The sequence below is a fragment of the Sardina pilchardus genome, chromosome 6, assembly GCF_963854185.1.
Source record: "Sardina pilchardus chromosome 6, fSarPil1.1, whole genome shotgun sequence".
Classification (NCBI taxonomy): Eukaryota; Metazoa; Chordata; class Actinopteri; order Clupeiformes; family Clupeidae; genus Sardina; species Sardina pilchardus.
In genome coordinates this window covers 3,240,021-3,263,997 of record NC_084999.1, presented here as the reverse complement: position 1 = coordinate 3,263,997, position 23,977 = coordinate 3,240,021, and the positions used below count along the sequence as shown (strand labels likewise).

Sequence of the window (23,977 nt, the reverse complement as noted above, 5' to 3'; positions counted from 1 at the left end):
ATTATAGACACAAACTCACCATGGTACTGCATATCATTCATTATCCAGTGCTTTGTGCTAATCTGACCTTTGCTATCCAAGCCAAGAAAAAGGATACCAAGGCATTGACCTCTACCTCAAAGTACTATCGTGAATTAAACTGGTTCACTCCAATGGATGCTTAAATCGTTTCACTAAAGCAGTGCCACCCAAACCCGGACAGGACGGGCCTGGATCCCTGTACCACCACAACCGCCAATGGGAGAGGAACACCCAGACCCACCCAAGACGCTCCAGAGGGTCAGGGAGACCCCCTGAGAGGTATGGGAATTGGGGCCACTAAAAGCAAAGTTCTCGGGACGAGAACTAGTTTAAAGGGGGGCGTGTGTCACAGGGTGACGAGTGGTGAAGGGAACACAAAAGTGGTGGGTGAGGTTTATTGTGGGGAAGGTTTTCAGGGGAACGCCAAGATTGCGGCCCCCTGTTGACAAGAGAGAAACATTAAGTGAGCACAGGTGTGGGGGGGGGGGGGGGGTTGGGATTGGCAGTGGTGCACTGATTAAGGGTTTGGGTTGAGACAAAAGATGAGTGCATGGCAGACGAAGAATCAGTGCTACTGATTTTCCTAATACAGAGATACTCACAAGTGGTACATGTTTTTATCTGTGTTCTTCCTAGCGTCGTCTTGTTATTAACAGTATTTAGCTGATGCTTTTGCTTTTCTAAGAGTCTGTTGTGTCTCCTTCTGTACAATAACCAAGACATAGTCAAGGCCACAGTTAACCAAGGCTTTTGAACAAATCAACATGATAGAGAAAAGAAAAACAGCAAAAACGTAAATACAATTATAAACAATGATTCACTGTTTATTGTTGCCTAGCACTTCATCTCAAAAAAAAAAAAAAAAAAAAAAAAAACAGTCCTTGGGTAAGCCAAGGTCACCTTCCAGTTGAGTCGGGGACTGTTTGCTGCCTCCAAGTCTGTATGCCGCCCCCGTCCCTGGGGAGAACACAGCTCATTCGCGAAACAGCATCCACGTGTGCCGTCGACAGTCTTTATCGTCCCAGGGCAAATTCATTACTGCAGTTCATAGACGAGACAAGCCCTCCACACACTAGAGGGCTCTTACATTTCTGCTAAAATTGTGTGTGTGTATGCATGTGTGTGTGTGTGTGTATGTATGTACGTACGTCAGGGCTTTTTTTTACAGGACGGGGTTTAGAGTCTGTGTGTGTCTGAATGACCGGTGTCCTTGTGGAGTGCAAGTGTGTGTGTGTGTGTGTGTGTGTGTGTGTGTGTGTGTGTGTGTGTGTGTGGGTGTGTGTCTCTTATGGGGCCATCCAAAATGGCATGGACTGCGGTGCCTGTGTTTTGGGACGTTGCGGTTGGGGAGGGGGGTTTCGGTACACCCCCAGAGTCCATCCTGAGGAGAGGGAGGAGGAAGAGGAGGTGGTGGATGAGGAAGAGGAAGAGGATGTCATGGCCGAGTTACCTGCCCCGGCCGGTTTAAGAATCGAGTGGTCCTCCTCTTCATCAGACGAGTCTCCGGTGTACGCCACCAGTCCTGTCCTCAGACGCTTCACACACGGCTCTGTAAGGGGGGAGGGGGGTGACAACACCGAGAGAGAGAGACCAAGAGAGGGAGAGAAGAGAACATACAGGAGACAGAGGAAACCCAAGAGAAAACAAAGCAAGCAGGCACACACTCAGTAAAAAATAGATGATTTTTTGGCATTAGGTAGGTGAACAGAGAGAGACAAAGTTAATCAAATGGCAGTTGGTCAGTTGGGGTTTTGGGAGCACAGATGTTTGGTGTGTTTGGAGGCGGGGGGAAGCAGAGGCGCGGGCAGGGGTTGGTCGCCATTGGTCAGGAGGAGGAGGCAAACATTCAGGCCATCCCATCAGGAAGCGGCAACAGAGTGATTGATGATGTCCATGGGCCAACCCCCCCACCCAGCGTCCGCACGCCAGCAGCGTCCGGCAGCCCCCCAGGGAGGCATGGAAGAGAGAGAAGAACACAGAGAAAGAGAGAGAGAACACAAAACACAGGAGAGAGGCTCGTTAGTGAGGGCGGAGCACCCGGCCACAGGCACGCCGTCAGTCTGATGACATCATCAGAGAGGGACGGCTGGCTGCGGACACCAGCCAGTGGAGAGAGGACTAGATGGGGAACAACAAGGGGGGGGGGGGGGGGGGGGTGAAGTGAGGTCCACTATACTGCTCTGACCAGGATCCACCCCCACCTCACGGGGAGCATCTAGGAAACATTTCCACTACAAATAGCTTCATGACAGACATCACAACTGAGTCGGATACTTTATTAGTCACAAGAGTCACACTTCTGTCCTCACACTTCCCATCTCGTCTGCATGCAGATGCAAAGTCGCACGTGGTAGAACAGCCCATACCGAGACTCGAGAGAGTGACATACTCTGTAGTGGACATGGCCTGGCCTGCTCTGTGGTGGACATAGCCTGGCCTGCTCTGTAGTGGACATGGCCTGGCCTGCTCTGTGGTGGACATGGCCTGGCCTGCACCTGCAGAGCTACACAACAGAGTCCACTTCAGAGTCCGTTACTATCATGGTCACGGCCGGGGTGTCCTCCCCCACACAGCACAAACATCAGCAAAACTCCCTGTGGGGAAAACAGCTCGACTATCTATCTATCCATCTACCCATCTGTCGATCTGTCTATCTACCTACCTACCTATCAATCTATCTACATGTATCTATCTACCAACCTACCGATCTATCTACCTACCTACCTATCTATCGATCTATCTACTTATCTAGCTAGCTACTACCTTCCTACCTATCTACCTACCTATATACTGTATCTACCTATATATCTACTTCTCTACCTATCAGCATCTACTGAGAGGCGGTGGATGCCCAGTTGCAGGGCGGGGTAGCGGGGCATCTTCTAGGGCTGAGCTGGGGCTCCCCAAAACTACTCTCCGCTAACCCTGGCTCAGCTCCAACCCAGAGGCAGCAGCTGCCGGGGGAGTAGGCAGAGGGGGGGTTGGGGGTTGTGGTCCTTACCGGGGGCGGGGGCCGGTGGCCTTCTCTCCTCCAGTTTGGGCGGCCGCACTCCTCCGTTGACTGGCATGGGTGGCGGGGGCATTAGCTGCCTACTGGGGGGGTCAAACACCGGTGCAATCTCAGTCTCAAGCCACACACTCATTTAGTTATGATGTTTTAAAAGACTCGCTGCAGTCTCACTGCAGCAGACATGTTAGGCATGAAAGTTACAGAAATTGTTGATTATTGATCTGATTTCCTGAACACAGGAAAAGAACTTGTAAAAGAACACAAAATGTCCTTCATGCTGTTGCTGAGGTGCAACAGCAACAGCCAAGTTCTGGTTCTAAGTTCCGGTTCTGAGAGGCACTTACCAGTCCCTCTCTTTAGGAGGCCCGGAGGAACTAGAAGGCGGGGGTCCTGAAGACTCGGAGCTGCCCACAGAGAAGCCTGCACCTAAATTAGTCATATGAATGGGTCCATGCTATGAGCAGAAAAACACAAATGACATTAGCACACACCCTCACCTGGTGCCTAGTTCTGCCATTACTGTTCTATGGTAAAGACCTCTGGGGCGGAGCCAGTGGATGCGGGCCACGTGCGGGCCACATCCGGGCCAAAGCAGAGCAGGCTCCACCCCAGGGTCAACTGTGCTGAACGACGCACTCTTGTCTTTATACTGTACGTGTTGCATTTGTCTTATCAGGGGCATTTGTCCACTGCACAAATGAAGTTCCTTATGGAAAATAAAGCACCTTGAATCAAATTTGAATTGAAGATGAGACATACACAGCTAATATCTACATGGATGAGAATGTAATCAAACACCAAGGATTCAGCTGTGCTGCATGGGAAACACCCTGTTTTTATTCAATACACACAGCTAGCAACTACACCCACTGTATTCCGCCCTAAGCAAAAATCTTGAATAAATAATAAGCAATTAAAAGGCAATCCATGATATATATATCCAAATAGTCTGTTTGAGGCTGCAGTTTAATTGTGGCTGAGGCATCCGTCATAAGCCCCAAGAGAAACAGGGCTGAAATAAAAATCTTTTGTGAAAAGAGGGAGACATTAGTTCATGGATGTCAAGTCCATGTTCATGGACGGTGCTCAGCACTGGGTTTTGCTCGTGCCCATAGCACGTCCTGAGACAGTTCAGTGTGTGAGACAGGTGGGGTGATGGATCACCTGGTATCCCAGAAGGCCGCTGTCCCGCTCGTCAGGGACCTCCTCTGTGAAGCGCCGCTTCTGTGGGGGGTTGGCCAGAGACGAGGGGGGAAGGGCTTTGGGCGGAACTGGAGCCACTGGGGGAAATGGAGCCGGAGGGAGCTGTGTGTGTGTGTGTGTGTGTGTGTGTGTGTGTGTGTGTGTGTGTGTGTGTGTGTGTGTGTGTGTGTGTGGTGGTGGTGGAGGGTGGAGACAGTAAAAAAAAGTCAATCAATAGTTAACAAAGAGTCCAATTGTCAATTATACTGTATACAATCAATATAACCATATAACTGCCAAAAGAAAACACCCTTACACACAGATAGATAAAATGGAGTAAAATAAAGTAAATTGGTGGAATCATATCAAATGTAGTGATAAGTCCAACCATCCCTGCTACAGTAATACCAATGTTTACCCATCAATATGTGGCAGAATTTTTTTTTAAAAAGTCAAAAGCAGGAGCAGGAAAAGAGCGTATGGACTACAGCATAAAGGAGAAGAGCGTATGGACTACAGCATAAAGGAGAAGAGCGTATGGACTACAGCATAAAGGAGAAGAGCATATGGACTACAGCGTAAACAGGAGAAGAGCCTATGGACTACAGCATAAAGGAGAAGAGCCTATGGACTACAGCATAAAGGAGAAGAACCTATGGACTACAGCGCGCTGCTGCTTACCTGAGGCATAACGGGCGGCGCAGGGTTTATGGGATACTGGGCACTGGGTGGTGGGATTGGGGCAGGGGGCGTGCCAGGGGGCATCTGTGGGGGTACAACATAGGGTGGGGGCATGGGCTGAGGTGGGGGCATTGGCATGGGGTAGCCCGGAGGCTGGTAGCCCGCAGGGGGGCAGTACGGGGGATGGGGCGGCAGGCCGTTCACTGGGGGCGGCTGGATGAAGCCTGGCAGAAGACAAGAAACGTAAAAGAGGTTAGATTCAGACACACCAGCAGATCTGTAATTGAGAACAGGAACAAGTGCGCCGAGATCCAGATTAAAACAGATCTAGAGTAGAACCATACAGTGCACTGAGCTCTAGAGTAGAACCATACAGTGCGCTGAGCTCTAGCGTAGAACCATACAGTGCGCTGAGCTCTAGCGTAGAACCATACAGTGCGCTGAGATCTAGAGTAGAACCATACAGTGCCCACGTCTGAAGCGAGCGTGTTACCTTGAGTGGGCACCATAGCCGTCATCTGAGAGAGGAACCGAGAGTACTCAGCATGCACCTGATAGAGAGAGAGAGAGAGAGATAGATAGATAGAGAGAGAGAGAGAGAGAGAGAGAGAGAGATAGATAGATAGATAGATAGATAGATAGATAGATAGATAGATAGAGAGAGAGAGAGAGAGAGAGAGAGGCAGAGGCAGAAGAGAATGGTAAAGGAGTTACCCTTTTCATGATTCCCAAGATATTAGGGCTGCTCGATTATGGTAAAGATCATTGTCATGATTATTTTGTTCAATATTGAGATCACGATCATTAAACGTGATTACTCAGTGATTTTGGAACAATCATCCATATCCAACATTCAAATGTTTTAAATGTTTAAATTGAATGTTAAATATAATCCAACAGAAAAAAATACAGGTAAAAAGATAACACGCATAACAACTCAAGACGAAAAAAGGAGAGCATTATTATGAAACTGAATGTAGCAAAAATAATCATTATATTTCGATTTATGCTATTTTCATAATTGTTGGAAGTGGCAATCACGATTGATCGATTAATTGCACAGCCCTACAAGATATGCAATACAGAAGCAAACTTCTTTATGTGTCGACGCGAAGGCCAGAACTGCCATACGGTACAACAGGCACCTCCACATCATTCTGGACTGAATCAACTAAATGATTCATTTCAATTGAAGTACTTTCAATGCAAAAGCAGCAGCTATTATGCTCCTCAGTGAAAGTGCATCTGTTCCTGAGTGTGAGGGCAAGACCTGTGTGTGTATGTGAGAGTGAGTGAGTGAATGAGAAAAAGAGAGCGTGTGCATCAGTGTGTATGTAATATATTCTGTAGGTACTCACTGTCTGTAGGAGGTTCTCACACAGAGTCTTGGCTGCAGCCAGGCCTTCAGGTTTGGGGTGACTGGAAACACATACACACACACACACGTCAGCTAACAGCGTTACGTCCTTTGTGCTGCTAAATATGGGCTGTAAGTTCTGCACTGGTCCCAACCTTATGTAGATGTACATGGGTTCGAACGCCTCTCTCCCCGAGGCTGGCTCCAGGCATCCGGATCCCTTGCCCCTGAGGAAGACCTTGGCCCCCGTCTCCATCTGGATGTGCTGGAGGAAGGAGCAGCCAGGGCCCTCCACCTTCTCCTTCACACTGAAACCCTGGATAGCATGCTCTAGGCCCACAAACAGCTTGTCCTGGACATAGTGCATCTGACAGAGACACAGAGAGAGAGACATTGACAGAGAGAGAGAAAGAGAAAAACAGAGAGAAAGAGACATAGAGAAAGAAAGAAAGACGGAGAGAGAGAGAGAGGGAGAGAAAACAGACAGTCAGACAAAGGTAAACCAGAAAAACCATACCATGTAGAGACCTGCTGGCAGAGGCGAACATATTATTTGTAGGCGTTGGCTTTCAAAAATAGGTCAGTAACCTACTATGATGACATCTATGGTGAAATAGAAGTGTTGCATGTGTGATCAGAACCACATCACTCATTTACTATGGTTACGCTATGAGAGTAGATGTGTGTGTGTGTGTGTGTGTGGTGGTGGTTTGTCTGGTTAATAGCGGGGTGGAGGCAGCAGCTCCAGTGTGACGTGTGGGGTGTGTGGGTCCTCACCCCGGACTGGAAGTGTGGTTTGTGGCCCATAGGGGGCAGCGCTGGGGGAGGGGGCTGCTGGTAGACGGTGACTGCCGCCGCACTCGAGCTGGTGGCTGCTTTTACCACACCGTTGGTGATGATCTCCTTGATCTTATTCACCGCTCCTGTGTACACACACACACACAGGGTTACTCACTCTCACACTAAATGTGTCATTATTGTATCTGGACGTAGGTTGATCAAACTAAAAAATATATACTTACGATCCACTATATCTCTAGTTTGTCCTTGGACGTGAAGGTAAAGTGGACGTTCACTGCCGAAAGCAAGAAATAAAGTTAAAGTTAAGTAAAGTTAAATAAGTTACACTTAAAGTATTGTTTGACTCTGACGTAGCGGTTTTCAACCTCAGGCTTGTGACTCATAACAGTACCACACAGCACACAATTACTGTCAGCTGAATCGGGTACAGGAGACCAACCAGCCAGTCAAACCAACCAGCACAAGCAGCACAAGCACAACCAGCTCCGGGAGCAAAGCATATCATATTATATTATGTAAACCAAAGCCCAAGCACTGCCCTCCACCCAAACTGGCTTCCTGTCCGACATGTGATAAACCAAACCACCTGTGCCAAGAGCTCCGTTTGCATCGATGGCCTTCAGCACCAGGACTTTTGGCTAAATTCCCAACGTGTTTGTGCCGTGTTTCTGTGATTAGGTCAGATAACCAACAGCAAAAATCCTCAACCATAAAGACAGAGAATTTACATGGAGCCAAACCAATAACACATGACAAAATGGAGCGATAGACCGTTTCTACTTTTGCCCTACAAACACACTGCCTGGCCTGCTGAGGCTGTGGCTAAGGCATCAGTTCCTGGTAAAGCCCTGTTTAAGCCCCTCCTACGCAAGCTGCAAGCGCTTGCTGGTCCATGAAGTCAGAGGGCAGGTTTGGTCCACTGTGTAAACCAGGTTCTGATCGTCACCCCACCTAACGCTAGCCTGATTACCATCGACTTTCAAAGGCTCTGCGAGACTTTAGTCTGACCAACAGCCTGTGCTAACACGGTTTCTTGCCAGCGCTGGTTGACCCGCCTCCTTTAAGTGCCTCGATTTGCTACTGGTAGATGTCAGAAAGCGGATTGCCGAGTTTAAACCAATAACAACACTCTTTCCGCTGCCTTGAACACGCCTCTACCCAGAGACGTTGGAGCTGCTCAAAGTTGATTGGTTCTCGACCAAAGGGGGCAGTTCCGCAGATTTCGGGAACTCAGAAATCCTTCTCAATGAGCAGTTGACCAGACCAGCAGCAAAAGCCTGAAGGCGTTGCGTCACTGGGAGGGCGTGCCAGGCTAACCTAACGCACCTGGCAGCGACCACACTCACCTTGGCAATGCCTTGCTCTTCTCTTCTACTGACATATAGCGCCCCCTGGTGGACACTGCGGCGCCACTCACTTTGCTGATCTGCGGGTAACAGAGGGGAGTTACTTACATACTGCTCAAGTGCTTGATCGAGTTCACATAGTTGGAGTGGTATCAATGGTGAGCCTGACTGTAGCTGGAGCACTGACCTCGTCTTGTGTCTGGCCCCGGGTCAGAAGATTGCGGCAGGTGAGAGGCACGTCATTAATCTCCACCTCAGCTACCACCAGGTCGTCCTTGGCTTTCATTGGCTGCTGGGGCTTACCAGGAACACCCTGGGTGACATCAGGAAGGTGAGAAGTGAGAGCATCAGAAAAGAGGCCCATAAAATGGCTAAACACACCTCTTCTATAGCGTTCAAGTGCATGATGCATCTAGCCAAGAGCTCATCGCATCTGTTCATGCATTCAAGTGCATGATGGATCTAGTCAGGAGCTCATCTTATCATGCACTCTTACCTTATCCACGGGCCCGGGGCCGCCGATCTGAGAGGGCTTGAGTTTGCCCTTTGCCACCAGCATGGCGTTGATCTTGGCGGCTACGGCAGCGGCCGCATCCAGAGCCCCCGTTGGCGCAGCCTCGGGTTCCCCCATTGAGGCTAGCCCCGGCTGGTCCCACTTGCTGCGGCGACTGATGCGAGATGAGACGAGACAGGTGTATGTCAGTACTGCACCCTCCAAAATACCAAACTTTTTCTTACAACAGCCAGACTTCAATGTCATGGAACTCAAGCCTTTTGGTAACCAAGTTAACTATAATCAACTTAAGATGACACTGGTAATCAGTTACAACACGTTAAACCTATTTGTTGTCCATCTGCCTGCCTGTAGGTTAACGTTAGCTACTGACGCGCTGTAGTTCATGCTAAGTTGAGAGACGTAATATATATGATACAAAATAAGCAATTTAGCAGGCAGCCTAAAAGATATACCTAACAGGGCGTAAGAATCAGAGCTGGATCCATCAACTGATACCGTTTTAGCTCAGGTTAGCACAGCTACTCTTGCACCTATCACAAGAACACCCACTTTGGCTAAAAACAGCTAGCTGTTAGCTAGGTAGCAAACTGATTATCTTGAACTTTAAACGTCCTGACTAAGTCAAAATGTCAATGATAGGGAATGCTACTTCCACGAGAAACAATCTTAAGTAACTAGCCTCTAATTATAAACCATCTCTTTGCTTACTTTTACGGCAACGTTAGCAAGTGTACAAGTAACAGGACGCTAGCTAACGTTAGCTACTCCGCCATTAACGTTAGGCGTTCGAAGGCAAGTGTTATGACATTAATCAGTGATCACAAGTCAGAGATGTCGCCACACTCACCCGCCGTTTGGCGTTCCACCATATGACATCAATTTCAATTTCTTGTTCAATACACTTCTGCAGAAAAGTCAAGCTACCATTGACTGTGTACACCTTCACTGAGGTGCTCTCTAGTTGCAGCGCCAGCAACTGACTGAGGTCAAAAGAAACACTTGTACTTCCGGGTAATATGTAGTTTTCATAGAACCATTTAAGGATTTGTCATTTACAGTCATAGCAAACAAGTATGCGACCCCCATTTAAGACCTTAATATCATATAAGATATTTTATATGTATATGCAGGCCAGCCATTACAAATTATGGGATAACACTGCCCACATTTGATCCCTTATCTACATACTCCTGACCTGCACCACCAGACATTTCATAAAGTCTCATAAAAAAAATTATAATTATGATTTCATAATGTATTTATTTATATTCGGTCACAATGAATGTAATAGTCAAGTTGTCAGCTTCACAGTGTTTTATTTGTCACAGTTCTAGTTTTCAAAAAAATAACAGGCTGAGCATGGAATGGTATGCAGAAATAGTGTAAATGAGTAGTGTAATATTTGCGCGGAAACATGTAAATGTGGGAATACTGAGTGGAAAGTGAGATTACTGAAACAGTAACATCAGACGATCTCTCTTCTCTTCTCGGCCTCTGATGGGTTGGTCTGCTTGAACTTGGAGATGCGGTCCTCCATGACATGCCTGAAGTGTCTAACCAGCCCCTGCAGCATGGCGACAGGAAGGCAGTATTAATGCGCCGAAATCACATGATCAATTGTAAAGACAACTCTGAACTCTTACCATTAAAAATGCAATCTGGTTTCAGTTTCACCAAAAGGTTTTTGATATTTGAGTTCAACAGTCAGTCAAATTACACCCCTTCTTGCTGCAATATGTTGATTAGCTGGTATTGCTTACAACTATGTCTTGAATGATTTATTTTTGAACACACAACTGTCAGGGTAATGATGGACTGCATGTTGTGCCATTTAATTACATTTGAATTGAAATTAAATATTATCAATAGTAAATAATATCAATGAACACACCATGCATTGGTCATAATGTTGTAAAGCAAGTCTCTCTCTACCGGAGAAACAGGCCTTTTAGTCTTTCTATACTTAGTGCCACCGAAAACAACATGAGACTGGTCCATTGAGGTGATGATGTCTCCCTGCCCTTACCTGCACTGCCCAGGCAACCACCCACCCCTGGACAGGTTCACCTGCCCACACACCTGGCCACCTCCCAGGAGCCCCAGCTCACCTGCACGGGCCAGGCAGCCCCGTCTCCAAGGGCGCAGATGGTGTGGCCCTCGATCTGCTTGCTGAGCTCGTAGATCATGTCGATCTCGGAGTTGCGAGCGTCACCTTTCACAAAGCGCCACATCATCACGTTCATCCAGTCCACACCTGATGGACACACGACACACACAACATGACAGGCGTAATGCACTCGGGCTCATCTGACTGAAGCAAGCAGTAGTGCTGTTTAGCACTGTGTATTGCATTGTTTTCTTAAAATGGCACTATATGAATACAAATACATTATTGATATGGCTATAGGGATGTCACAAGGCCATACATTTAGAAGCCCATACTAACACCAGTGATATTACACAATTCAAAGGGTAGAAGGCTGTGTCGATTCAGCACAGATCAACATATGGTGCTAGGATTTACATGTTAAAAATCAGCAAAGCAGAGCAAGACTGACATAAATGTAGGGGTGGGACATGAACAATAGACGAGAGTGAGTGTGTGTGTGTGTGTGTGTGTGTGTGTGTGTGTGCTTCCTTTAGTTGAGTTACAGTTCCTTACCTTCCCTGCAGGGGGTGCACTGACCACAGCTTTCATGCTTGTAGAACTCAATCAATCGGGCAATGGCCCTGATGACATCAGTCTGGGAAAGCAGGACATACAGTTCAGACTGAGAATACTTCTGTGGTCTCAATTAATGAAACAACTTAAAACACACAACAAAAACACAAATCAAAAGAAACATGTACAGACTCGTTGTGGCTAAATTGTTACGGCTCTGCAAGTCGCTTTAGATAAAAGCGTCTGCTAAGTGAATGAATGTGAATGTAATGTATGGGATACCATATCTCTTATGGAGTATTCTTAATACACCACATGTTCTCTAAACATGTCCCTTTTGTCTTTGGGCCACATCTATATAAATGTCTGTAAATGTTGAAACCATAACAAGATAATAACTAAGTGCATGTCTTGCCCCAGAACTGGCACTGGCACTGGCACTGGCAAAGAGTTAGCTTGACTCAATCGTTTTGCTAATATATGCAAAGTGTATTTTATTTCTTTTTATAAGTTTGGTGAGCACTCCGAAAATCGTAAAATGATAGAGCGAAGTCTGCGCCCATCCTAGTGTGTACTGGCATGGAAGAATCATATCCACCCTAAAAAGCATCACATCCCTGACAATTTCACTGCATTCTTTACTTTAGTAATCATATGCATGTGACAAATAAACTTCCTTGTATCCTTGTATCCCGAGAGAAGCACAAGGCCAGGATGTAAGCAAACAATTAAGTGTGACGCTTAAGGTTGATCTCTATTATGGCCATAAGTCATCCATCCTACTCTCCACTGTCTGTGGCCACAGCACTGCAGCTGCACTACACTGTAGACGAGGGCTATTCAATTAGTTTGTAATAGGGGCCAGTTCATGAAAAGTATCACAACTGAGGGGCCCGAGAAATACCGCTTCAAATATGAGTAATCACGAACAAATGTAGGCCTATATACAATAAACTAATGCATAATATCGTGGTTATTTGTGTTTTGGGAATATTTCTGCCACAGGCCCAGACTACCACAGTGGTAGGCCAACATTGGGAAGGTGACACTGGCCCTGGCACGGAGTGGGCCTTCAGGAGCTCACAGATTTGTCCATGACGATGACAGCAGCAGTCCCCAGAGCAGTCTCCGCACGCACAAGGTCATCAAAGTCCATCAGGACGTCGTCACACACAGAGCGAGGGATTATGGGAGTCGAGGAGCCTCCTGGGATCACACCCAGCAGGTTGTCCCATCCGCCTCGCACGCCACCTGGCCAATCACACAGCACACCAAGGGCATCAGCATCAGCATCATCATCACCATGGTTATGGCTATGGTTATATGATTTATTAAAAATAAAAACAATACAATAGTAAAACAGTTTTAAAGTGTTGGTTAAGGAAAATAGCAATAATAAACATAGGCAGAGAATGAAGAGAGGTCCGAGGCACTCAAAAATGATGCATATAAAAATAATGTCATGCAATTGATATGCAATGCAATATCAATGATCAATAGCCAGATGAAAATCAGGGTCATCATCATACCAATTACTGTCATTCAATGTAAAGGTAAGACATACTGTACAGTGTACAACCATATTTAGGCCCGTATTTAGGTTTCTACACACAGCCATACAACGGACACACACCTGCATGCTTCTCGATGAGTTCTCTGAGGGAGATGGACATCTCCTCCTCTACAGTGCATGGTGTGTTCACATGACCTGAGATATTGAAGAGTTTGGTCCCAGAGTTCCTCTCTCTCCCCATGCTAGCAAACCATGTGCCGCCTCGGCGACAGATGGCAGGTGCCACGGCAACCGTTTCCACATTGGCGACCGTCGTTGGGCATCCAAACACCCCTAGAATCCCAAACAGAGCAGTTGCAGTTCTCAGATGTCATGGGAAATACAGTATAACCCCGTCCACAGGTCACACAGACACAGAACAGTTTAACAGGCAAATAATGTAGATAGTAGTTCACGGAAGAATGCAACTGAACCACAGCAATAGCCACAGAAATAGATCAACAAAGCTGTATGGAGGAACTGTTTTTCATCATGACTGTATGACTATTGAAGAATCGTATCCACCCTAAAAAGCATCACATCCCTGACAATTTCACTGCAATCTTTACTTTAGTAATCCTATGCATGTGACAAATAAACCTCCTTGTATCCTTGTATCCTGAGAGAAGCACAAGGCCAGGATGTAAGCAAACATTTAAGTGTGACGCTTAAAGCTAATCTCTATTATGGCCATAAGTCATCCTACTCTCCACTGTCTGTGGCCACAGCACTGCAGCGGCAGCACACTGTAGACGCTGTGCTGGGCAGTGGGTGTGATGCGCGGGTCCCTGCTGTGCTGACCTATGTCTGCGGGGAATGGCGGCTTGAGACGCGGCTTCCCCTGCTTGCCCTCCAGGGACTCGATGAGAGCCGTCTCCTCCCCACAGATGTACGCTCCGGCCCCCCGCATCACAAACACGTCAAAGTCGTACCCTGAGCCACAGGCGTTCTTTCCGATCAGGCCGGCCTTGTAGGACTCCTGTATCGCCACCTGCCGGCAAGGAGTAGAAGTGTTTCTCATGACATTTCTCATCACGTAATTTTCAGTAATATTCACAGATTTTCACTCTTGAGTTTTTATTCTGCATCATGATGCTTTGGATGGGATAGAACTATTCATAGCTAACAAATCTGTTTTTGAGAAGTGTGCCACCTGTAGGTTGGAGGACTCATTGTAGAACTCGCCGCGGATGTAGATGTAGGCGGCACGTGCGCCCATGGCTTTGCCCGCCACCAGGCAGCCCTCCACCAGCTTATGGGGGTCGTGGCGCATGATCTCACGGTCCTTACAGGTGCCTGGCTCCCCCTCGTCCGCATTCACCACCAGGTACTTTGGCCTGGAGGGCAAGAGAGGGAGTGGGAGAGGAGGAAAGGAGGGAAGAGAAGGAAGAAATAATTTCTGGTTTTAGGGGGGGGAAATCATAATCCAGCAACTATTCAATTAAACAAAATCTACCAGCGAGTTCAAGTACATGGCTGTTTTGTCACAGCTGAGTTGCTCATTACAGTAAAGCTGGCAGGCCAGCTCTCACGAGTGGGATTTGGCAGGAAAATAGGGGACGGGAGCCAGGTCTGAAGGGTCACACTGGTGTAGCTCACCTAAACAAGAACTTGAAGTTTTTGAGTGGCATTAGTGTGGTTCTAACTGTGACTAACTTAACAATACAACTCCTGGTAATACAATTACCGCACGGCTGACATATTTATACCACGATCCAATACATTTATGCATATTTATGTTTTTAAAAAGTGCTCAAAATAAACTATTACAGAGAAGGGGCAACATTCCTCAGTCAAAAAGCAAATGCTTTAATGAAATGGTGTGCACTCTGACCAGACGTGAACCCTGATTCAGTACAGTGAGTGGGTTCAATTTCCGGCTTCCACCTTTGTGCCGTAGAGAAAGGCACTTAACCCCGTAGAGCAAGGCACTTAGCCCCGAGTAGCTCTGGGGAGAATGGCTCTAGCAATATAACTGACATATGTAAGCCGCTTTGGATAAATGAATAAACCAACATTATATAATGTAATCCCTGTTCTAAGACAGTGTATAATTCGGCTATTGTGGATTTTACTGAATTATGTCCAGTATGGGAAAAACTGAAGAGTGTGCGTACATACATCATATACTCTATTCACATAAAATAATACTCAACGGCACTATGCTGTTTTGTATATCCATAAAAGATGTAAATAAGCAGCAGAAGTTAATATTTAGTTGTGATAAATAGCAAATAGATAAATTGGTCTGTAAAAGCGCAGTCTGTGTGCATGTGTAGCCAATGACCTGCCGTCGCTGGGTTTGTTCATGAAGCTCCACTTCATGCCTGTGGGGAAGCCTGCACCCCCGCGGCCCCTCAGCCCCGACACCTTCACCTCATTCAGGATCCAGTCGTGCCCCTTCAGCAGGATCTCCTTGGTCTTGTACCAGTCTCCCCGGCTCAGCGCCCCCTTTAGTCTGGGGGCAGAAGTGCAGGGGAGGTCAGTGTGGAGTTTTATTACGGCCCAATTCCTGTCAACTGATCAATCTATTCCGCAAAAATTTTTACGACACTGCTCAATCCGTTCAACGCTTGCAGGATTTTTTTTTATATATATACAGGTAAAGGGAGCTAAGCTAACTCAAAGAAGTAGAAAATTCCTCACACCTTCTATTACTCTGACCTAAATGTGTAAGGGAAATGGACAAGAAAAAAAAACATCCTCTTCGCAGCCTTATCTCATAAATTATGTTCCTTTTGTCACTGTAATGGTGTCTTTCTGAGCTATATATGGACATATCGACCACGTTATCCAATCAGAATGATGTAGCTAGCAAACAATTATGGGTGGTTTAAAAACTGTTAAATGTGTACACATGTGTGGTGCAAATCGGACAGAAAGAAATGTCAGAACAGACCAGACAGTTGTCTAGGGGCAGTACTCGGCTTACTTGCAACAGTTCTGTCAATGAGTAAAGAGCATCTTCATTGTCTAGTTGTTGGAGGTTATAAGTGTTCACTTGACACTTCCAACATTCTTCATTAAGCTTGACAAGACAGTATAGTCAAAATATTTCAGCTTGTTTTAGGCATATTTTGTGTGTGTGTGTCAGAGCATGTCTTCCTCTCATTCCCTCTCGCTCTCTCTCTCTGAGACTCTCTCTCAAGGTGTTGGGTCATACCTCCAGTCATGACGTCCATACAAGTTGGTGAATATCCTGTCTTCGTCACTCAAGGGACCAAATTTAGTCTTTTTTTGTTTCTCCTAAGGGAATTCACACAATTAAACAAACTGCCAAATTGCAAACATCAGACATTGTTCTTTCAAAAGCCTGATGGTGCTATCATTTGGGCTAACAACATTACCTGAGGCTTGGCAACGGTGCTGTAGCGGAAGGTGAGGGCTGCAGGGTTGCGGGAGGTTTTTGCCACTGAGTGTGCCCCTGCACTTATCGCTCTGCGAAAGCACAGCATCCTGTCCTGCGGTGGAAACGAGAGGAGGCACACGAAACAGGCACCGTGACTCACAAGAGAACCGGCGAAATATTACTCCGCATTCAGTGACATAGTTACAAAGCTTGACTTAAAATATTTAGCGAGGTAACAATACTTGACGGTGCTTTAATACACTATGTTTCCTTATGGAAAACGTAATGAAGTCGTAGTAACGTTATCGTTTCATGAAATGTAGTTTTATATTTACACATACCTGGAAACATAGCACCACAAATAACTTAACACAATTGTGCTTGTGGCCTGTTAATTAGACCTCTTATTTTAACCCATTCGTTTGCATAAGTAGAGTATTTGGATTAAGGACATTTTGTTACATAAACTTTATGTAATTCCTCTTTATTACTTAGGATTTTTGTCTCTCTTTTTAAATACAAGCTAGTTAGCTAGGAACTTAACACCGTTTACCTTTACGTTATAGGCTAGTACTGTACGTTAACGTTAACACTTATGAAGACACTTTATGCCCTGAGATACAGTGTATATTATAGCATATTAAAGAAAGGTCAATAATATAACTTTTAGTACAGAGTTATCAGGATACAGTCCAAATGAAATTCGATGAACCCCAGGATGACACTCAACTGTCCATGGCGAGCTAATGCGAGCTAGTTCGTTAGAACTTGAGACACAACTTGAATGCCCCGCTGTTAAACCTGCCTTTAATCCCCATTCACCTTCTGGCGCACACACAGACTTGAGATTTCACAAACCATTAGTGCTCATTTGATGTTGAACTGTGACATAGTTTAGAATTGAATTGAATAAACACAGTGAATCATTCCGCAGTTTCATCAGCTACCGTTACCTGCAAGTCATCTTACCTAGCAAATAATGTCACTTCGTTACTCACCACAGGATGTAGGCTGCGCTTCGCCGAAGATCTATTTGTGTTCTATCCGGCTTTCGGACGTCCCACGTTAATACCCACGCAGGTGCCCCGGAGAATTAAAGGAGCGGTCTGGTAAGTTTAGCTTCACATAGCCTAAACTATAGCTTATAAATCTTAACAATGAATTGTCAGTTTTATTTTACGATGTTTATTAGACAGCATGAAAACAAATTATTTTATTTTAATGTATAGGTTTCAAAATACTAATGAGAATAATCCAAATGTAGCATAGGCCTACAAGCAATGACCTTATAGTCATTATAAGTCATTAAATGTCCACACAGTAAGAAATCAATATATATTTTTTATTTATGCATTTCTTTACAACATGAGAAATAAATGCTGAGGGGAAATATGTATCACTGAGAGAGAGAGAATCCACTAAAACAGAAAATCCCTGATAGTAGGGTTCCTCCAAAATCTGAACCCCAATCCGCATACCCAAGCCAAAGCAAATTCTACAGACAGCACCTACTTTTTCACAGCTGGCATTGTTAGATCACACGTCCTCTCACACATTAATAAGATCCATAAGAACACCCTTCATGATGAGTCCGGCTCCAATGTCTAAAACATGATAGCCTACAGGTTCTAATTGCATATGTATTACATCTTCATTACCTTGAAATGAAATATAACATGCTAAATCAAAAACAATCCAGAAATATAGTCTACCTGATTTCACAATGAAGGGTGTTTATAGGCTGTGTTCTTACTTATTTACATATACTCTCATCAATTTTGCATAATCACTTAGTGCATTGCTCAAGATTTCCTGAGTAAATTTGCAAAAAAACAAAAAAAAAAACAAGGCAGCTTGACCCTTTTAAACATAGCAACCATAAATTTCTTTAAAGTGGACTAACCTACTGTACAACTATAATGGATATTCCTCCAGATCATTAAAGTTAGATCAACTCTGCTTCTCTTACAATCATAACCGATATTGTAAAGCCATGGAATGGGTGTCTGAGGGGACGTGAAGTCCACGACATAAAGCTCTCGTTTTAGTGCAAATAAACTCGAACGTCAGAGAGTCCCTCTCAGTAGGGGAGGCGAGGTGGGAGCAGGCCCTTGCCTCTGGTCCAGAGCTAACCTCGTCTGCCGTGGACGCCTCCATGCACGCAGAACAAAACTAAGGCCCTTTCATCTTTAACAAACAAAACAAAAGTAACAAACGTTTGTATGTACTCATGTACGCAAGTATGTGTCATTTCTTCCACCGCTCAATGTGTGAAACCCAGCACACTCAGATTAATGTGTATATCACTATCCATCAAGGTTACTTTCACGATCATTTGGGGCCAGAGAGACACCTGAAGTTAACAGTCATAGTAAAAGGCTTTCACTCGAGAGATTATACCATATAAACAAACACACAAAAACAAACAAAAACTGCACTAGGGCAGTGCCAGAATGTATGCAAAGGAGGAACACAACATCTTCATTCATCATTTTCAAAAGCTGGACTCATGAGGCATATATGTTTTATATATGTATACATATGTGTATATATATAAATATATATCTTGTATTCTTAAGATAATAATTCGTTCAACACTATATGTCCACTCTTGTCATATTCAAAAAGGCAAACTGTTGTTCTCTCGAAACCCATGTCCCATATCTTTCACCATCTTTTGCTTCTCTTCTTCCCCTTGGTGGGGGCTGGGGGCCAAGCAGCAGCAGTCAGCTGACTGAGTGGAGTTGGGCTACATCCACCTCAGCATCAGCTGCGGCCTGAAGGGGCAATGCAGTATATATCACAAGGGTTCGATGTGCAAAAAACTGCAAAAAGGGGTTAAATATGGCTAGCAGGGCACCCATAGTCCCTCAGTACAGTACGCAGAAGCCATGGTGGCCACTGCTTGCAACAGCACTTCAACAAGATCAACTTAAGACTGGATTCAAAAGGGCTACTAGGCACGTGCCACAGGGTGTGTGCGCTGGAGACAGGGAAAGGCCTACAGGTGGAGGGTGAGCCGAGATGCCGTACGCTAACCAAACTCTAAATTTAGCGTGGAAAAGCCACAATAAATACCAGACAATAAATAAATAAATAGCTCACGCAGAGGGGACCCGCGCAATTATTTGTCTTTTTCATTCCTTGTTTTTCTTCTCTCCCTTCTATTTTTGCAATAACAAAAGCAAAACAAAAGATGGAGTGCTTTGGAAGACCATCATTATATGAACGCCGCTCAAAACAAACCTTTGTCAACAGAAAACGTAAACACAACATCGGTGATGCTTCTCAGACATCCCACCCATAAGCCTCAGAAATAGACTCTGGTCTGTATTAGAAACCTCTGCTTTATGATACACACACACACACACTCATCACATCCCTTGAGGAACGCAGAGACAGACCTGGAGCAGGTGACTGAATGGTGACTTCTGATAGACATGATCAGATTTGATCTTTAAAGAATTAATTTGCATATATTCTGATAAATAAACGTCTACTTAACTGTTATCTTTGGTACATGGCTACAACACAGGTTAGCCTACAGAAAGACTAATATGAGGTGGATAATATAAACTCTAGAGTTATTCCCACTGCTAGCAGAAGCAGAAGATGTCACGTACTTGTTGGTACAACTCGTTATGAGTGACCTTCTCGCCTGTGAAAAGAGTTATTGACGATCCTGAAAAGATGCTAAAGTCACTACCTGCAACTCCAAGTACCACAACTCCACCAGCAGGTGGCACCCAAAACACATGGGTTATGCTCTGGCATAATCCTGTGGGCTTTCACTCAACATTACAAAAGGCCATTACTTTAAGAGAGTCCCTCTTTACAGTTCCTTCCATTGCTCCTGTACATGATTGCATAGTAAAAAGAAAATCAATCTTACCCCTTATGCCTCAAGCATATATTCACAAAAATAATTCTGACAGAGAAAGGTCAAATGAAACAAATAAAGAAAACCAACCAGCTAACGTAAAACAGAAAACAAGCTCAAGAAACAAAAAAGAAGCATCCCAGATCCAGAAATATGATTGATCAGACATGAATGATCAGAAAGACCCGTTTTTTCCACATGTCCTTTAAGCGCTTTGTAATGAAGTCATTCATCTCACAGGTCAGTTTGCCTGAGTCGAGGCCACCTCCATGGAAGAACAGTACCATGACGAGGGCAGAGAGCAGCACAGACTCCCATGCAGACACACACACACACACACACACACTTTGCTTCTCGCCACCACACGTGAGCAGTGCCCTCTTTCTTCACTCTTCCTCATCCCCCTCTTCCTCTCCTTCGTCCTCTCCCTCCTCCTCTTCCTCCTCCTCCTCCTCCTCCTCCTCTCCATCCCATCCGTGCGGCGGCGGCCTGCTGGGGTGAGGCGATGGGGACGGAGACGGTGACCCCCCCACCCCTTCCTCCCGCAGACCCTCCATCCCCCGCCACATGGCGGCCAGGCCGGCCATCCTGTGCCCCAGCAGGGGCAGCGCCTGCAGGGGCAGGGGCAGGGGCAGGGGCAGATGCTGGGCGCTGTCGGGGTACACCAGCGAGGGGGGCAGGCCCGGGGACGAGCGCTGGTGGGCCTGCAGCGAGAGCGGGGCCTCCAGGTGCCCCTGCTGGACCCCCCCGGTGGCGGCGGTGCCTCCTCCTCCTCCTCCTCCTCCTCCTCCTCCTCCGTCCGAGGTCCCCTCGCCCCCTGGCGCTGCGGGGCCGGATGCCCGGCGCGGGCGTCGCGTGCGCAGCTCCAGGCAGCTGTGGCCCTTTCGGTGGCGCTGCAGGTGGTCCTCGCGGGCGAAGGCCTTGTGGCACTGCGGACACTCGAAGGGGCGCGCGCCGCTGTGCAGGGAGAGGTGGTTTTTGAGGTCGTAGGAGTGCAGGAAGCGGGCGTTGCACTTGGGGCAGGGGTAGGGCCGCTCGCCCGTGTGCTTACGCATGTGAATCTTCAGCTTGTCATTCCTAAAGGACAGGAGGACAGGACAGGACAGGACAGACGAGTATTAGCCAGTGATTATCATAAATAGGGCCGCCGCCCGCGCTCACGCTAATCACACACACCGCACAGTGGGACAAGAGATTTTCACACATATTGGACACACACACACACACACATACACACTCACACACACACACACACACACACTCTCACATAGACACACACACACACACACACACACACACACACACACACACACACACACACACACACACACACACACACACACTCACACACACACACCTGGTGAAGCGCACTCCACAGGCCGTGCACTGGAAGGGCTTCTCGCCGGTGTGTGTTCTCATGTGCCGGGGCAGCTTGCCCGCGCCGTGGATGATCTTCTGGCACACGGGGCACTGCTGGGGGGTCTGGGACTTCCTCTTCCTCCCGCCGGGCACCCCGGGCCCTCCGGCCGTGGCGGCCCGGTCAGTGATGGGCGCCTGGGTGACCACTCCCACCTCCAGCCTCCTCTCCTTCTCCGAGACGGCGTCGTCGGCGGGGGGGGGCATCGGCGTGCTCTCCTGGTGCCAGTGCGCGCCCCCGTTGACCAGCGCCCGCAGCTGGCTGCCCTGGCTGCCGTGGGTGTGGGCGGCGTGGCCGTTGTAGTCGTTGTTGTCGTCGTGGTCGGCGCGGCGCGTGGTGTTCTGGTGGTACTCGTCCCAGTCCGCGGAGGGCGTGAGCGGCTGGCCGTGGCTGGGCCGGGAGAGACCGGTCAGCAGAGTGGGCGGCGACTGCTGGACACGCTGCTGCTGCTGCTGCTGCTGGCGCCACAGGGGCCGTGCGGGCGAGGCAGCCTTGGGCACGTGCCGGCGGTCCCGCTTGCGGCGCGACACTCGGTGCTGGGCAGCGGTGGTGGCGTCGCCCGCCCCCCTCCGCTCCTCCGTCGCCACGGCGGCGGCCTCCGGCTCGGCCTCGTCGGCCGCCTCGCCCAGGATGTCCCGGCAGGCGTCGGCCACGCACTGGATGCCCAGCAGCTGGGCGCCCTTCAGGACCTCGCGCATGCCCGAGCTGCGGATGGTGAGCGTGGCGGTGTAGGCGAACTCCAGCAGCGCGTCCAGGGCGTCGGGCGCCACGCAGTCCAGCTGGCACACGCTGCAGCTGGCGCCCGCGCCCGAGCCCTCGCAGCCGCCGTCCTCCGCCTCGTCCGCGCCGAACAGCCGGCGGAAGTAGAGGCTGACGGCGGCCATGACGGAGCGGTGGGTGGGGTAGCGCGAGCCGCGCGAGGTCAGCGTGAGGTCACACAGGAGCCCCGCCCGGCGCTGGGCATTCAGCCGGGACAGGAGATCGCTGCTGTGCTCCGGGAAGGGGATCCCAATCAGGCCGTCCTCTCCTGGAGACATCGCCACCTACAGGATGGGGGGAGAAAAAGCGGGGACTTTTAGACATATTATTCTACTTTCAGTGATCTACCTATTTTTCTTTAATGTGCATAATGCAGCATTCAATTAGTTTACAACCAACATTATGCAAGCAAACGTTAAATCTAAATTAAAATTCGAATAACTGCTGAAAATATATTCCTATGATTGCAATATCCTCGACACACTTGTTTTATAGGCTTTTGTGCACCATTATGTAATGTATCAATCAAAGACATCACAAATGAGTCGGTAAACACAAAGAACTTTTGATGTAAAAAAAAAATGAGCACACCAAAACCACAGCTCGATAGACATCAAACGATTTCTGAATGAAAACTAAACTTAGACATCAATAGACAGATTATACGACACACCACACAGGTAAAGGTATACCAGTATATCAGTAAAATGCTTTGGAAAAATGTAATTGTACCGCGTCTGTTTATGAAGTGAAATGGAATCCATGACGTTACTTTTTCTTGAGTCACTGCCATTAAACAAACAACACTTGTGGAATATGATTTTGACAGACAGCTGTAATGGCCACTTGTGATTCAAATGACATTGCAGAATTATTTTGAATTATTTTTAATCAGAACTGCCACACCACCTTGCATTCATGTACACTGGCAGAAGGAATGCTTCAGTCATTCAAAAAGTTCAGCAGTGTGAATGAATGAGGTGGAAGACTAAAAGCGGCATAAAAAGATGAAAACGAGAAAGCCACGCGTGGCTTCGATAAGGTGTGAGATGAGGTATACGGCGGTTAAAGTGAGGAATTACGAAGAAATTGGACACCATCGCTCAACAACAACTTCAATTTTGGCACTAAGGCTAAAAAGATGGTATGTACGGGCGCTCAAATCTGACCTACAGACCTCCATTAAAATTCAGTCTTGACTTCTTCCAATACAAAAGTGAATTATTTTCCCATAAATATATATTTAAACACACAACATGTGTTAAAAAAACCCAAAACATTTTTGTCACCACAAAAGACAATTAATAACACATAAAAAATATTTTGACATTTTGTCTTAAAATAAAAATTCATATGCTTTGACTCTTTTTCTAAATACGAAAAAAAAAAATAAAAAAAAAATAAAATGCAATTGTGTAGTATAAACTCCTGAGCCCCTAGTGG

The 23,977-nt window shown here is 46.9% G+C and overlaps 3 protein-coding genes across 7 annotated transcripts in view; all 3 read right to left on the bottom strand.

Moving 5' to 3' along the window:
* Nucleotides 1-202: 202 nt before the first annotated feature.
* On the bottom strand, nt 203-9,901 carry LOC134082419 (KH homology domain-containing protein 4-like). The gene is made up of 14 exons (XM_062538119.1): nt 9,763-9,901; nt 8,895-9,066; nt 8,586-8,711; nt 8,399-8,478; nt 7,274-7,326; nt 7,029-7,174; nt 6,407-6,618; nt 6,253-6,313; nt 5,388-5,445; nt 4,895-5,118; nt 4,196-4,336; nt 3,376-3,485; nt 3,023-3,114; nt 203-1,570 (listed from the first exon to the last, which is right to left on the bottom strand). Exons 1-14 carry the CDS (start codon nt 9,789-9,791, stop codon nt 1,308-1,310), a joined length of 1,767 nt encoding a protein of 588 aa, XP_062394103.1. The 5' UTR covers nt 9,792-9,901; the 3' UTR covers nt 203-1,307.
* Nucleotides 9,902-10,211: 310 nt separating this feature from the next.
* Nucleotides 10,212-17,499, bottom strand: LOC134082422 (NADH dehydrogenase [ubiquinone] flavoprotein 1, mitochondrial-like). Of its 4 annotated transcripts, none has more exons than XM_062538124.1 (11): nt 17,477-17,499; nt 16,477-16,590; nt 16,293-16,375; nt 15,417-15,587; nt 14,283-14,466; nt 13,931-14,120; nt 13,211-13,423; nt 12,662-12,828; nt 11,578-11,659; nt 11,024-11,169; nt 10,212-10,479 (listed from the first exon to the last, which is right to left on the bottom strand). In XM_062538124.1, exons 2-11 carry the CDS (start codon nt 16,582-16,584, stop codon nt 10,381-10,383), a joined length of 1,443 nt encoding a protein of 480 aa, XP_062394108.1. In that variant the 5' UTR covers nt 16,585-16,590; nt 17,477-17,499; the 3' UTR covers nt 10,212-10,380. The 4 variants fall into 4 exon arrangements, with proteins under 4 accessions (XP_062394108.1, XP_062394109.1, XP_062394107.1 ...); XM_062538125.1 differs by lacking the exon at nt 17,477-17,499 and adding an exon at nt 17,448-17,470; XM_062538123.1 differs by lacking the exon at nt 17,477-17,499 and adding an exon at nt 17,337-17,414.
* Nucleotides 17,500-17,802: 303 nt separating this feature from the next.
* Nucleotides 17,803-23,977, bottom strand: part of LOC134082418 (zinc finger and BTB domain-containing protein 7B-like) — a 24,782-nt gene continuing 18,607 nt past the window's right edge. For both annotated transcript variants that reach the window (XM_062538118.1, XM_062538116.1), the window contains 2 exons: nt 21,716-22,818; nt 17,803-21,435 (listed from right to left, as the gene is read on the bottom strand). In XM_062538118.1, the coding sequence (XP_062394102.1) occupies nt 20,745-21,435; nt 21,716-22,812 (1,788 nt within the window). In that variant the 5' untranslated portion in view covers nt 22,813-22,818 and the 3' untranslated portion in view covers nt 17,803-20,744. The remainder of the gene's footprint in view (nt 21,436-21,715; nt 22,819-23,977) is intronic.